Source organism: Babylonia areolata, chromosome 22 (genome assembly GCF_041734735.1).
Source record: "Babylonia areolata isolate BAREFJ2019XMU chromosome 22, ASM4173473v1, whole genome shotgun sequence".
NCBI classification, from domain to species: domain Eukaryota; kingdom Metazoa; phylum Mollusca; class Gastropoda; order Neogastropoda; family Buccinidae; genus Babylonia; species Babylonia areolata.
Window position 1 is genome coordinate 42,095,423 of NC_134897.1, and position 14,709 is coordinate 42,110,131.

At 45.7% G+C, this 14,709-nt stretch overlaps 1 protein-coding gene across 1 annotated transcript in view; it reads left to right on the forward strand.

Annotated features, from left to right (window-relative positions):
* The first annotated feature begins 2,159 nt into the window (after positions 1 to 2,159).
* The window catches only part of LOC143297128 (glutamate receptor ionotropic, delta-1-like), a 54,421-nt gene continuing 41,871 nt past the window's right edge, over positions 2,160 to 14,709 (forward strand). The window contains exon 1 of the mRNA XM_076609302.1: positions 2,160 to 2,490. Within this exon, the coding sequence (XP_076465417.1) occupies positions 2,160 to 2,490 (331 nt within the window). The remainder of the gene's footprint in view (positions 2,491 to 14,709) is intronic.

Consider the following 14,709-nt stretch of genomic DNA (forward strand, 5'->3'; position numbering starts at 1 on the left):
TTTTCTTTTTTTAATCATAATTATTATTTATTTATTTATTTATGTACGCTTATATATAAATTTTTTTTTTTTCTCAAGGCCTGACTAAGCGCGTTGGGTTACGCTGCTGGTCAGGCATCTGCTTGGCAGATGTGGTGTGGCGTATATGGAGTTGTCCGAACGCAGTGACGCCTCCTTGAGCTACTGAAACTGAAACTGAAACTGAGAAAGCTTTGATCATACAGCTCTCATTTTGCTGTTGGTCCAACTGTAGGATAAGCTTGTCTCAGCTGATTGTTGAGCCCTGACGTTTGTATGTGTGTACATTTGTCTGTTTATCTAAACGTTCCCAACGCCGACTGTCCTAAAACCCTCTTGGCCGAGAGAGTCTGGGTGTAACTTGGGCAAGACACTCTGGACAGCAGTTGCCTCCTCTGCTGTTGTGATGGTCATAGTCGGACACAACTATCATACATCTCTCTCTCTCTCTCTCTCTCTCTCTCTCTCTCTCTCTCTCTCTCTCTCTCTCTCTCCCTCTCTCCCTCTCTCTCTCTCTCTCTCTCTCCCTCTCTCTCTCCCTCCCTCTCTCTCTCCCCCTCTCTCCCCAAATACACACACACACACACACACACACACATATGATATCCAACTTCAGCATCCTAAATTCCTGGAGCTACATGCACGGTATATTTCGTGTATACTGCAATGCAGGCATGAAGTGTAACATAAATAACAATCATTTTACCTTTGTCACCCACTCTAGTAGGTAAATTGTGGTGTAAACTGCCTGAAAAAAAAAAAAAAACCCACCGTCATAACCCCTTACTAACCTGATAACGACATTACACGCTTTCCTGTACAGCCGCCAAAATTGCAGTTTCAGGAAAGCGTGTGATGTCGTTATCCACCCACTCCCCTCCCCGTCACCCCCGGTTCTCCGCCCCGCCCCCCCAGGCCCCACCCCCACCCCCCACTTCCATTCCACCCCCCCATTCCCCATCACCCTGTCCCATCACTCCTTGGGAGTGGCAATGAATATCACCGGGCTGGAACCCCAGCTGATCATGAAAACAGGTGGAGGTACGAGATGTTAGATACGCAGAAAGGCTGGTGAGATTCATACACACGCGCGCGCCACGCAGAGAGAGAGAGAGAGAGAGAGAGAGAGAGAGAGAAGCATGCAGGCGTGATTCTCTCTCTCTCTCTCTCTCTCTCTCTCTCTCTCTCTCTCTCACGCGCACGAGCACGCGCACGAACACACACACACTCTAACTCTCTCTCTCACTCTCACTCATAGACTCTCACACTCTGTCTCTCTCTGTGTCTTTCTCTGTGTGTGTGTGTCTCTCTCTCTCTCTCTCTCTCTCTTCTCTCTCTCTCTCTCTCTCTCTCTCTCTCTCTGACGCACACACACACACACACACACACACACACACACACACACACACACACACACACACAATGGTAAGCATGCAGGCGTGGTTCTCTCTCTCTCTCTCTCTCTCTCTCTCTCTCTCTCTCTCTCTAGTATTTGGATGGTCAATCTAATGATGATGATGTTGTTATTTTTTTGTGTGTGTGCAATTTTGTTGGCTGTTGTTTATTGATATAACCTTTGTAACATTAGGTGCGTTAGTTTTTGTTTTTGTTTTGTTTTGTTTTACTTTTTCAAATGATTGGATAAAACGACACTGTAACTTCCCCTGCACCCCCCTGTCACATGGGCTGTTAAGCTAATGACAGTAAAGAGTCAAAGTGTCAAAGTGTCAAGTGTCTCTCTCACGCGCGCGCGCGCACGCGCGCGCACGCACACACACGCACACGCACACACACTCTCTCTCTCTTACTGTCACTCATAGACTCTCTCACTCTCACTCTCTCTCTCTCACACACACACACACACACACACACACACACACACACACACACACACACACACAGAAAGAGAGACAGACAGACAGACAGAGACACAGAGAGAAAGAGAACCTTGGTCCAGGACTTTTTTCGAAACACGACATAAAGAAACAAACAAAGACGACAGGAGCGGGGCCAGACACACACACAGACCCAGAGACACAGGGCGGCACCGTGCCGACAGGAAGCAACGAACGTGAACCCAGTCATGAAAGAGGAGGAGGAGGAAGGAGGAGAAGCAGCAGCAGCAGCAGTAGTTATCAGAGATGGCATCAACCCCTTCCGTTCAGAATCCCCCAGCTTGTTTCACAGTGATGACCGTGGCTGAGATGTCCACCACCACAACCGCTACGACGACGACGGCGACAACGACACCGACGGTTGCTGTGTGGGGGTCGTTGTGGTGGTGGCGGTGGTGGGTGGTGGTCGTGGTGGTGATGCCGGTGACTATGTCCCTTCAGTATGGTGGTGGTGGTGGTGGTGGTGGTGGACTCTATGCGCAGCGTGGGCCCAGCGGTTCCCCAGTCACAAATACCACCAGCGCAGGTGGTTCGAATGTGTCCCAAGCGACGACCGATGCCTACTACAGGACCCCAGGCAAGCGAAATATGGTTGTGGTTGTTGCTGTTGTTGTTTGGTTGGTTGATTTACACAAATCTTTTTTCAGAAAACATGTTAAAACATGTACACCCACCTCCGCCCCCACCCCCGCCCCTGAAAACGGAGTATGGCCGCCTACACAGCGGCGTTATAAAGGCCCACTATTACGTAAGAGTTAACGAGGGAGTTGAAGCGCACGAACGCAAAAGAAGAAGAAGAAGAAACACGTGTACAATCAGGAGAGAAACAGTCAACAGCTAATACCGTGCTTCAGCATATGTTGGTTTTTTTGTTGGTGTTGGTTAGTAAACGGCTAGTGGTTTGACGGCTGGTAAACGTTACGTAACTGTTGAATTAATGTTGGGGGGTGGGGGGCGGGGGGGGGGGGGTAAAAAAAAGTTTTCCAGTGGCATACAAACGAGCGTCACTGACGTCAGTATTGTTTGCTTTTGCGTTTGCTTCTGAGGACTGTGAGTTGGAGGAGGGGGGTGGTTGGACAGTGTCGTCACAGTTGTTATCGTTGTTGTCAGACACACACAGTCACACACACACACACGCACGTACGTATGCACGTACACACACACACACACACACACACACACACACACACACACTGATTAGAATGGTGATGACTTGCTGTCGGCATTCTAGCAGTTTTTTTGTGCACGGCGCCCCAACGTCCCAATGACTCTACACAGAGTGAGGTGGAGTTATGGAGTGACGAAATGCTGGACTGAAATGAAGAATAAGAACATGATTTTTTTTATTTATTTTTTTAATTTCGAATGATTGTAATTGTTTTTTTGTTTGTTTTTGTTTGTTTGGTTTTTTGTTTTTTGGGGTTTTTTTTTAGATTGGTGATCCATGTTAGCTGTTGTATCTTCTTTTTTTATCAGAGGCTGTGGACGTTGTGAATCAATTCACTGAATCGCAATGAATGCACCTGATATAAGATGTGTAATCCATATTAGCCACTGGATTTTGTAGAAGGTATGGAGGCTGTAATTTTTTTTCTTTTTTTTTTTTTTTTTTACCACCAATAGATCAGCGGTGGGTGATATCCCCGAACAGTCCAGAACCAGGAAGTGTCGTGTTGCGGACAAGGACGACACTCCAAAGCGCACGAGCAGCGCTGTAATCTTTGGCTACGATTCCCCAGTGTCTCTGTCCTGTCCTCGGAAATCTTCAAATTATCGATTTGTAATTTCGGAGCGGTGTGCTGCTGAGAATTACCGCAGACGTCACGCCTGTCTCTGTCTGTCTGTCTGTTTGTCTGTTTGCCAGTCTGTCTGTCTGAGTGATGTCTTGCTGAGAATAATTAACGGAGACCTCTCTGTCTGTCTGTCTGTCTGTCTCTCTCTCTCTCTCTTATTATATATATCTCATATTCTCTCTCTCTTTCTTATTCTCTCCCTTCCCTGCCCCCCTCTCTCTCCCTCTCTCTCTCTCCCCATTTCTCTCATTTTTCCCTTCCGTCCCTCTCTCTTCCCCTTCTGTCTTCCATCCTCTCCTCTCTCTCTCTCTCTCTGTCTCTGTCTGCCTCTCTCTCTCTCTCTATCTATCTATCTATCTATCTGTCACTCTCTCTTCACAGTTTACCTATATAAAGCATTCAAAATAAGCAGTTTCAGTTTTTGTGGTTAATTGCTAATTGTTGTGCATGGTTGAAATTGCAGCATACCAAATCTCTTGCAATCTGTTCTGAACTTTGAAAAAAAAAAAGTGGAAACTTTGCACTGTAATTTGTGTTCATTGTATCCCCTTCATGGGGTGGCACAGCCTTTATTGGGGGGTGGGGGAGAAAAACAAAACAAAAAACAAAAAAAGCAAAAAAACAACAAGAGGCAAAGCTTTCATGACACGTGTGATTCGTGCTGCACAAACAAAACCGAAAACGCCGGTGGTGGAGACAGGGGTGAGGGTTACCAGTACATACAGATATCGATCCAAATAACAGTTTTGCTCATTATCAGAAACGAGTGTTTATCCAGCTGAAAGATGTGTGCTTTTGGAAACGCCAGCAAATGCTATGGTAAGCTGTCCACACTGACTGGCAATTCATTGTTTTACGGTCATTACATAGATCTATCAAAGTTTCAAACTTTCCCTGCCATCCTCACGAACTGTCGGCTGCGATAAGTGATAAGAAAATCGCGGAACGCATTGCTTAGGGTCTGACATACTGCAGAATCATTGCGGACACATCCTGCTCTTCTCTTTCGGCAAAGTTGAAAGTTGTTCTTCTGTGATGCCTAATGTGAACTATGGAAGTGCTGCTCTTTGGTTTAATTCTTGTCTTACTCTGGTGATATTTGATTTTTAAATGAACTATGATCTTTGTAGTTGCATATTTTGTGAAGAGAGAGACAGAGAGAGAGGGGATGAGAGAGAGAGTGTATGTGTGCGTGTGTGTGCGCGTGGTGTGTGTGTGTGTGGGGGGGGGGGGAAGATGTGCAATGCGGTTTGGCTGACTGAAATGGAGAGGCACGTAAATTTCAGTAATCTGTATATTTGTATATAGCTATTTCCATTTGGTGCCATTTAATTTATCTTTTTATTTTCTATTCATTTTATTTGTTTGTTGTTTTCTTCTTATGTTGGACATGTGCTGCTGCCAAAAAGAAAATCTCTGTACCAAAGTATAGACAATAAAGTTTGTGTATTGTGTGTATTGTGTATTGTAAAATTTATTTTTTGCGTTTCGGACGCCTCCTCCATTCCAAACAGTGCAGCACGGAAGGTCTATCTCCAACTGTCTGTCCGATAAAGGAAGACATTAATATGAGAGGCAAGGCCTTCAAGACTCACTTGTGATACACTTCAAACATTTTGTTGTTGTTGTTGTTGTTGATAAATCTAATCGTTAAAATGTTTTCTGTTATTTGTTATCATAAAGCTTCGGATTATTTAAAAAAAAAAAAAAAAAAAAGGGGGGGGTGGGGGGGGGGGGGGGGGGAGACCTGAGCGCAGATTCGAACCCAGTATGTTCGGGTGGGAACAAATTTTCTTAGTGAGTTTAGTCACTGCACTATTGTGGTTCTAACAATGATGTTAAAAAAAAAAAAAATTATTTAAGCATGCCTTTTTATAAGGGCGATAAGTCAACTGCGGTATTTGGAGTGATAACGCTGTTTAAGTTATGTCATTCTGGTGTGTCTTGGGCATTTAAGAATTCTTTAAAGTCCGCGGTAAAGGAGACGTTGCCATCGCCGCAATCATACTGTAACATTTAACCGCTTTTCTCTGCATGTAGATGTACAAGTTTAGTTACACTCAATGGGAAAGTACGACGTGGTCAATTCAATTTCTCTTTTATGTTCATTCTAGTGAATTGAGTATCAACTTTAAGATATTTATATGCAGTAAACACGTCGGTGATGTAGTCTGTGTCACTCAATTGTGTTCTGTCCAGAATTTGTGTTTCTTTCCATTTAATTGCAAACAAGAAAAACGAGGTCCCGCCATCTTCTTACAAAGCATCGCTTACAGTTCTGCGACTGTGATGCAATAATATGGTGTTTACGGAATCCCGGAAATAGCCTCAAGAAAATAAACCATTAATGATACGGGAAACACGGCTTAATTCGGGAGACTTACAACCTGTTATTGGTATGACTGTGTAGATTTTTTTTCCCCTACAATTCTTAAGCCAAATTTGGTATTGACGGATAAAGTATTTCTAGACGGAGAAAATGGCAATGTTAAAGTTTACCACTCACACACACACACACACACACACACACACACACACACACACACACACACACACACACACACACACACACAACCGAACACCAGGTTATAACATTGACTCATTTTGTTTACACAAGTGAGTCAAAAATGGGCGACTATATGTCAGAACCCGTACTGGAGTGATGGCCTAGTGGTAACGCGTCCGCCTAAGAAGCGAGAGAATCTGAACGCACTGGCTCGAATCCCACAGTCACCAGTATTTTCTCCCCCTCCACTAGACTTAAGTGGTGGTCTGGACGCTAGTCATTCGGATAAGGCGATAAACTTAGCGCACTTTGCCCACGAAAAAACGACAATAACAACACAGCAACAAAAGGGCCGTCCCGGCGAAAATTCTGTAGAAAAATCCACTTCAATCGGAAAACGGATAAAATTACAGGCAGGAATTTTTTTTTTTTTTAATGGGTGGCGCTGTAAGTGTGGCGACGCGTTCTCCCTGTGGAGAGCAGCCTGAATTTCACATACACTCAGAGAAATCTGTTGTGACAAAAAGAGTAATACAATGCAATACAATGCCATACAATACTATACTATACTATACTATACTATCCAGTACAAAAGAACGCTCATTTTCGAAAATTATTATTGTTTCTCTCAAGACAATGGCAAATGTTTCCTCCTGTTTAAACAGACACAACCCGGAAAAGTGCTCAAACGCGCATGCGTATTGCTACTTAGTTAATTGACAAATTCTGGACCCCCGGACGAGAAAATGTGTTGATGTAGCTGGTCACTCCCGGACATTCTGCTGCATCGAGTGACGGTGCCTGTGTACAAATCTTTCTCTGGGTAAGATACTTTGCAGAAGTTTTGCTGCTCTTGGCTCAGGCATCCATCAGTGTCATTTCCCATACCAGGCAGAACGTTCCTGTTTCAACGATAGAAAGAAAAAAAAACCAAGAGAGGCAAGGCCTTCAAGACTCACTTGTGATAAATTAAGTCCCCTAGCATTAATTACAGAGTAATTTCCCTTTTTTTACTATCTGCACCAAAACGTTTCCAAATAAATAAAAATTCCATGCTTAGCAAAAGAAGTTCCTGTTTGAACAAAAAATGATAATAATGACTCCTCTTGTTGTTGTGTCAGAATAAGAGGTCAAAGTGCCAAGTTTAGAGAATACAAAAAATATAAATATAACAGTAAATGCAGTTTGCATATAATTAGGCTTCATTATATATTTTTTGTGCCCATCCCAGAGGTGCAATATTGTTTTAAACAAGATGACTGGAAAGAACTGAATTTTTCCTATTTTTATGCCAAATTTGGTGTCAACTGACAAAGTATTTGCAGAGAAAATGTCAATGTTAATGTTTACCACGGACACACAGACACACGGACACACACACACACACACACACACACACACACACACACACACACACACACACACACACACACACACACACACAACCGAACACCGGGTTAAAACAGACTCACTTTGTTTACACAAGTGAGTCAATAAAAGTACGGCTGGTAATGACCCGTGTGTCAGTTTTGAGAGGGGAAAAGGTATGTATGAATACAAAACGGTACAATGACAGTTGAAACATTTTTTTTAATCTTTTGATTTTGTGTGTGTGTGTGTGTGTGTGTGTGGGGGGGGGGGGGGGTACCAAAAACACATGCACGTGAGCAAAAAATGTCCGTGTTAGTGTTCATCTCTATCCCTTGTCTCCCTTGTGGAGTGATGGCCTAGGGGGAACGCGTCCGCTTAGGAAGCGAGAGAATTTGAGCGCGCTGGTTCGAATCACGGCTCAGCCGCCGATATTTTCTCCCCCTCCACTAGACCTTAAGTGGTGGTCTGGACGCTAGTCATTTGGATGAGACGATAAACCGAGGTCCCGTGTGCAGCATGCACTTAGCGCACGTAAAAGAACCCACGGCAACAAAGGGGTTGTTCCTGGCAAAATTCTGTAGGAAAATCCACTTCGATAGGAAAAACAAATAAAAGTGCACGCAGGAAAAAATACAAAAAAATGGGTGGCGCTGTAGTATAGCGACGCGCTCTCACTGGGGAGAACAGAGAAATCTGTTGTGATAAAAAGAAATACAAATACTTTTTTTTTTCTCTCCTTTTTTTCTTTTTCTTTCCCCACTCACATTTGTTTCATATCTGTCTTCCACAACTCTCTGTTATGTCACCCCCCCTCGCTCTCCCCCACCCACCCTCTTCTTTCTCTCTCTTCTGTCTTCTCCCCACCCCTCTCTTCCCCCTCTGTCTCTCCATCTCGCTCTCTCTTAAAAAACCCTTCTCTATCTGTCTGTCTTTCTGTCTCTCTCTCTCTCTGTGTCTCTGTCTCTCTTTGTCTCTCTCTCCGTGTCTCTCTCTCTGTCTCTGTCTCTCTCTGTCTCTGTCTCTGTCTCTGTCTCTCTGTGTCTGCCTGTCTGTCTCTCTCTGTCTCTCTCTATGTCTCTCCCCCCCCCCCCCAACCCCCCGCTGTGTGCCCAACCTCGCTCTCCGCATCAACCGTCTTCATCAGTCCCAAGACAAAAGGAAAACGACACCCGTGACACTGGACGCCTGACGTGTCCAGACCTGTCTCCTTGACACAAACTGCCCCTCCCCTCCCCTCCCCTTCCCGTCCCCTCCCCTCCCGTCCCCTCCCCTTCCCTCTCTTCCCGTCCCCTTCCCTTCCCGTCCCCTTCCCTTCCCGTCCCCTCCCCTTCCCTCTCTTCCCGTCCCCTTCCCTCCCCTTCCCTCTCTTCCCGTCCCCTTCCCTTCCCGTCCCCTCCCCTTCCCTCCCCTCCCCTTCCCGTCCCCTCCCCTCCCCTTCCCGTCCCCTCCCTTTCCCGTCCCCTTCCCTCCCCTTCCCGTCCCCTCCCCCTTCCCTTCCCGTCCCCTCCCCTTCCCTTCCCTCCCTTCCCGTCCCCTCCCCTCCCCTTCCCTTCCCTTCCCTCCTCTTCCCGTCCCCTCCCCTTCCCTTCCCTCCCCTTCCCTTCCCTCCCCTTCCCGTCCCCTCCCCTTCCCTCCCCTTCCCGTCCCCCTTCCCTTCCCTCCCCTTCCCGTCTCCTTCCCTCCCTCCGCCTCCGTCCCCTCCCGTCCCCTCCCGTCCCTCTCTTCCCGTCCTCCCTTCCCTTCCCGTCCCCTTCCCTTCCCTTCCTTCCGTCCCCTCCCCTCCCCTTCCCTCCCCTTCCCGTCCCCTCCCCTTCCCTCCCGTCCCCTCCCCTTTCCTCCCCTCCCCTTCCCTCCCCTCCCCTTCCCTCCCGTCTCCTTCCCTCCCGTCACCTCCCCTTCCCTCCCCTCCCCTTTCCTCCCCTTCCCTTCCCTCCCGTCCCCTTCCCTTCCCTCCCCTTCCCTCCCGTCTCCTTCCCTCCCCTTCCCTTCCCTCCCATCCCATCCCCTCCCCTTCCCTCCCGTCCCCTCCCTCATTGTTTGTTTTCCATGGACATGTATAGTGTGGGCCTTCCATCTCCTGTCTGGAGTGTGTGTGTGTGTTTGCGTGTGCGCGCGTGCGTGCGTGCGTGCGCGTGTGCGCGTGCGCGTGCCATTTGTGTGTTCTTGTGTGTGTGTGTGTGTGTGTGTGTGTGTGTGCAAAGGCCCGGCGGGCGGGTTCCATCAGGCGGGTGTTCAAGCCTCTCACTGTCAGGAAAGAGAACACTCCAGACACACTGACACTGGCGTAAACGTCAAGACAAGCAGTCAGCGTGGGAAAGATAGAGATGGGTTTCTTGCCGCCACTGCGTCCGTGAGCGTGCGTGCGTTCGTGCGATCGCGCGTGTGGTGAATACACTGCTTGTGTGTGTGTGCGTGTGTGTGTGTGTGTGTGTGTGTGTGTGTGTGTGTGTGTGTGTGTGTGTGTGTGTGTAAGTCAAAGTTTTATTTCACGATGGTAATTGAATAAGTAACAATTGCTTTTACTTTAGTTATTTATGTTTTGTTTTGTTTGTGTTTTTTTACATCGAGCCATCGGAAAGAAAGAACGGAAAATAAAGAAAACAAAGCGGAATGCATACATCTACATAAATACGTACTCACAAGAACATTTCGTGCGCAGATTGGACTATTCAGCCATCTGCGCATTCACAGATAGATTCATGAGCATCCTCCCCCCCACCCCACCACCACCCTCCCCCCATCCCCCAGCTGCATGACAACGATGGTCATCATCGATCTCGATGGACACACACCACCACCACTCACAAGAATAGTGCTGTATTGTGTTGTATTGGTGTTGTCACGTGTGTTGTGTAGTGTTGTGTTATGTGATGTTATATTGTGTTGTTATATTGTGTTGTTATATTGTGTTGTGTTTGTTATATTATTATGTTGTGATATTTTGTGTTGTGTTGTTATATTGTGTTGTGTGCTGTTGTGTTGTATTGTGCTGTGTTGTTATATTGTGTTGTATTGTGGTGTTGTGTTGTATTGTGTTGTGTTTTCTCAATGCCTGACTAAGCGCGTTGGGTTACGCTGCTGGTCAGGCATCTGCTTGGCAGATGTGGTGTAGCGTATATGGATTTGTCCGAACGCAGTGACGCCTCCTTGAGCTACTGAAACTGAAACTGTGTTGTTGCATTGTGTTGTGTTGTTATATTGTGTTGTATTGTGGGGTTGTGTTGTGTTGTGTTGTTGCGTTGTGTTGTGTTGTTTTGTGTTGTGTTGTTGCATTGTGTTGTGTTGTTGCATTGTGTTGTGTTGTTGTGTTGTGTTGTGTTGTTGCGTTGTGTTGTGTTGTTGCATTGTGTTGTGTTGTTGCATTGTGTTGTGTTGTTGCATTGTGTTGTGTTGTTGCATTGTGTTGTGTTGTTGCATTGTGTTGTTGCATTGTGTTGTGTTGTTGCGTTGTGTTGTTGCATTGTGTTGTGTTGTTGCATTGTGTTGTGTTGTTGCATTGTGTTGTGTTGTTGCATTGTGTTGTTGCATTGTGTTGTTGCATTGTGTTGTGTTGTTGCATTGAGCTGTGTTGTTGCATTGTGCTGTGTTGTTGCATTGAGCTGTGTTGTTGCGTTGTGTTGTTGCATTGTGTTGTGTTGTTGCATTGAGCTGTGTTGTTGCATTGTGTTGTGTTGTTGTGTTGTTGCATTGAGCTGTGTTGTTGCATTGTGTTGTGTTGTTGCGTTGTGTTGTGTTGTTGCATTGAGCTGTGTTGTTGCATTGAGCTGTGTTGTTGCATTGAGCTGTGTTGTTGCATTGAGCTGTGTTGTTGCATTGTGCTGTGTTGTTGCATTGTGCTGTGTTGTTGCGTTGTGCTGTGTTGTTGCGTTGTGTTGTTGCATTGTGTTGTGTTGCATTGTGTTGTGTTGTGTTGCATTGTGTTGTGTTGTTGCATTGTGTTGTGTTGTGTTGCATTGTGTTGTGTTGTGTTGCATTGTGTTGTGTTGTTGCATTGTGTTGTGTTGTGTTGCATTGTGTTGTGTTGTGTTGCATTGTGTTGTGTTGTTGCATTGTGTTGTGTTGTTGCATTGTGTTGTGTTGTTGCATTGTGTTGTTGCATTGTGTTGTGTTGTTGTGTTGTGTTGCATTGTGTTGTGTTGTTGCATTGTGTTGTGTTGCATTGTGTTGTGTTGTTGTGTTGTGTTGTGTTGTTATATTGTGTTGTGTTGTGCTGTGTTGTTGCATTGTGTTGTGTTGTTATATTGTGCTGTGTTGTTGCATTGTGTTGTGTTGCATTGTGTTGTGTTGTTGCATTGTGTTGTATTGTGTTGTGTTGTTGCATTGTGTTGTGTTGTTGCATTGTGTTGTTGCATTGTGTTGTGTTGTTGCATTGTGTTGTATTGTGTTGTTATATTGTGTTGTATTGTGTTGTGTTGTTATATTGTGTTGCATTGTGTTGTGTTGTATTGTGCTGTGTTGTTGCATTGTGTTGTGTTGTTATATTGTGCTGTGTTGTTGTTGTTGTGTTGTGTTGCATTGTGTTGTGTTGATGCATTGTGTTGTATGTATTGTGTTGTTGTGTTGTGTTGCGATGTGTTGTGTTGTTATATTGTGTTGCATTGTGTTGTGTTGTTATATTGTGTTGTATTGTGTTGTGTTGTATTGTGCTGTGTTGTTGCATTGCGTTGTGTTGTATTGTTTTGTGTTGTATTTATTGGGTTTGGTCGGGTTGGGTTGCATTATATTGTGTTGTATTGCATTGTGTTGTGTTGTGTTGTGTTGTGTTGATTTTTGTCACAACAGATTTCTCTGTGTTTTATAAATTCGGGCCTTATTTCCCCAGGGGGAGGGCGCATCGCTACAATACAGCGCCACCCTCGTGGTGGTGTTTGGTGTATGTGGGGGAGGGGGGAGTGTGTGTGTGTGTGTGTGTGTGTGTGTGTGTGTTGTTTTCTCTCGCTCTTTTCTGTCTACACCTGAATTATATTATGTTGTATTGTGTTAATCTGATCCATGTCACAACAGATTTCTGTGTGTTTTATCAATTCGGGTCTGCTTTCCTAGTGGAGTGCGCCTCGCCACAGTCCAGCGCCACCTTTTTTCCCTTTCCTTTTCCACCTGTCTGTTGGTGTTTTTGATTTGATAACCATTTTGTTGCCGTGGGTCTTCTTGCATGCGCTAAGTATGTGCTGCACACGGGACTTTGTCTGATCCGAATTCTTCGTTCGTGGGCTGCAACTCCCACGTTCACTCGTATGTACACGAATGGGCTTTTATGTGCATGACCGTTTTTACCCTGCCATGTAGGCAGCCATACTCCGTTTTAGGGGGCAAGCATGCTGGGTTATGTTCTTGTTTCCATCACCCACCGAACGCTGACATGGATCACAGGATCTTTGACGTGCGTATTTGATCTCCTGCTTGCGTATGCACACGAAGGGGGTTCAGGCACAAGCAGGTCTGCACATATGTTGACCAAAGAAATCGGGAAAATTTCCACCCTTTACTCACCAGACGCCGTTACCTGAGATTCGAACCCGGCACCCTCAGATTGAAACTCCAGCACTTTAACCACTCGGCCATTGCGCCCGTCGTCCGAAATCCGAATGACTAGCCTCCATACCACTGCTCAAGGTCTCCTGGAGGTGGGTAAAAATCCTGGAACGTGTTTTGGACCCCGAAACCATGGACACTCGTTTCCAACGTTTTGATACGATTTCATTCGGTCGTTCTTTTAATTGCACTAAGCGAAAAGACGTTAACTCACTCAGTACGGCCAGTCCTCTCTTCTCCTCTACACAGACCCCTCGGATGTCCAGTGGGTGTCTGAATGACCCAACCTTTAGCTTCCGTCGTCAGAATTGTGGTATTCTTTGTCAGCATTCACCTCTTCAGTATAAGAGTCTTCCGCTTGCAATATTTTGATGATAGTAATTGGGCTGAAACGCTGTTAACGTCGTCTCTTTCGCCGTTCGTATGGAGAGAGTTAATTAAAGAAGCAGCGAACTCGTTTCCAACAGCATGGTGCCCTTTGGGAAAGGCGCTGCACTCCGATTTTTTCTTATCCCACCCAGGGTGCGAATGGTGAGTGCCTGACTTCAGTTGGGGGGAGGGGGGGGGAGGTTAAAAGGGCGGAAGGAGAGGATTGTTAATGTATATTTGCCTGATGGCTTGTGTGGGTCTGTTGTTGTTTTGTGCGCTTAGAGTTGACTTCATCAAGATTTTGCGCCTTATAATGGGTTTTTTGTGTTTTTTTTAATGTCTTTATCCTTTTTTTTCTTTTTTCTTTTTCTTAAGGCCTGACTAAGCGCGTTGGGTTACGCTGCTGGTCAGGCATCTGCTTGGCAGATGTGGTGTAGCGTATATGGATTTGACCGAACGCAGTGACGCCTCCTTGAGCTACTGAAACTGATACTGTTGTTGTTGTTTTGTTAATGTGTACTTGCCTGATGCATTGTGTGGGTTTTTTGTTGTTGTTGTTGTTTTGTTAACGTGTATTTGCCTAATGCCTTGTGTGGGTTTTGTGCTGTTGTTGTTGTTGTTGTTTTGTTAATGTGTATTTGCCTGATGCCTTGTGTAGGTCTTTTGCTGTTGTTGTTGTTTTGTTAATGTGCATTTGCCTGATGTCTTGTGTGGTCCTTTTGTTGTTGTTGTTTTGTTAATATGTATTTACCTGATGCCTTGTTTGCGCCTTTTGCTGTTGTTGTTTTCGGTTTTACTTTTTTAGATCACCCTTTTTGTTTATACTGTGTGTGAGGAGGAAGGTGGCCGAATGGTTGAGGCGCTCAGCTGCCAATACACAGAGTCCGTGAGGGTGTGGGTTCGAATCCCGCTCTCGCCTTTTCTCCCGAGTTTGACTGGAAAATCAAACTGAGTGTCTAGTCTTTCGGATGAGACGATAAACCGAGGTCCCGTGTGCAGCACGCACTTGGTGCATTGAAAAAGAACCCATGGCAACGAGAGTGTTGTCCTCTGGCAAAATCATGTAAAAAGAAATCCACTTTGACAGGTACACAAACAGTTGCCTCGCCTTGCCTTGCCTTGCCTTGCCTTGCCTTCCGACGCCGAACCCCTAGACATAGTGGATGTGATTGCCTCAAAAGGCTACGGGATCACCCAGATTTAACCCGTCTTGATATGAATCGGA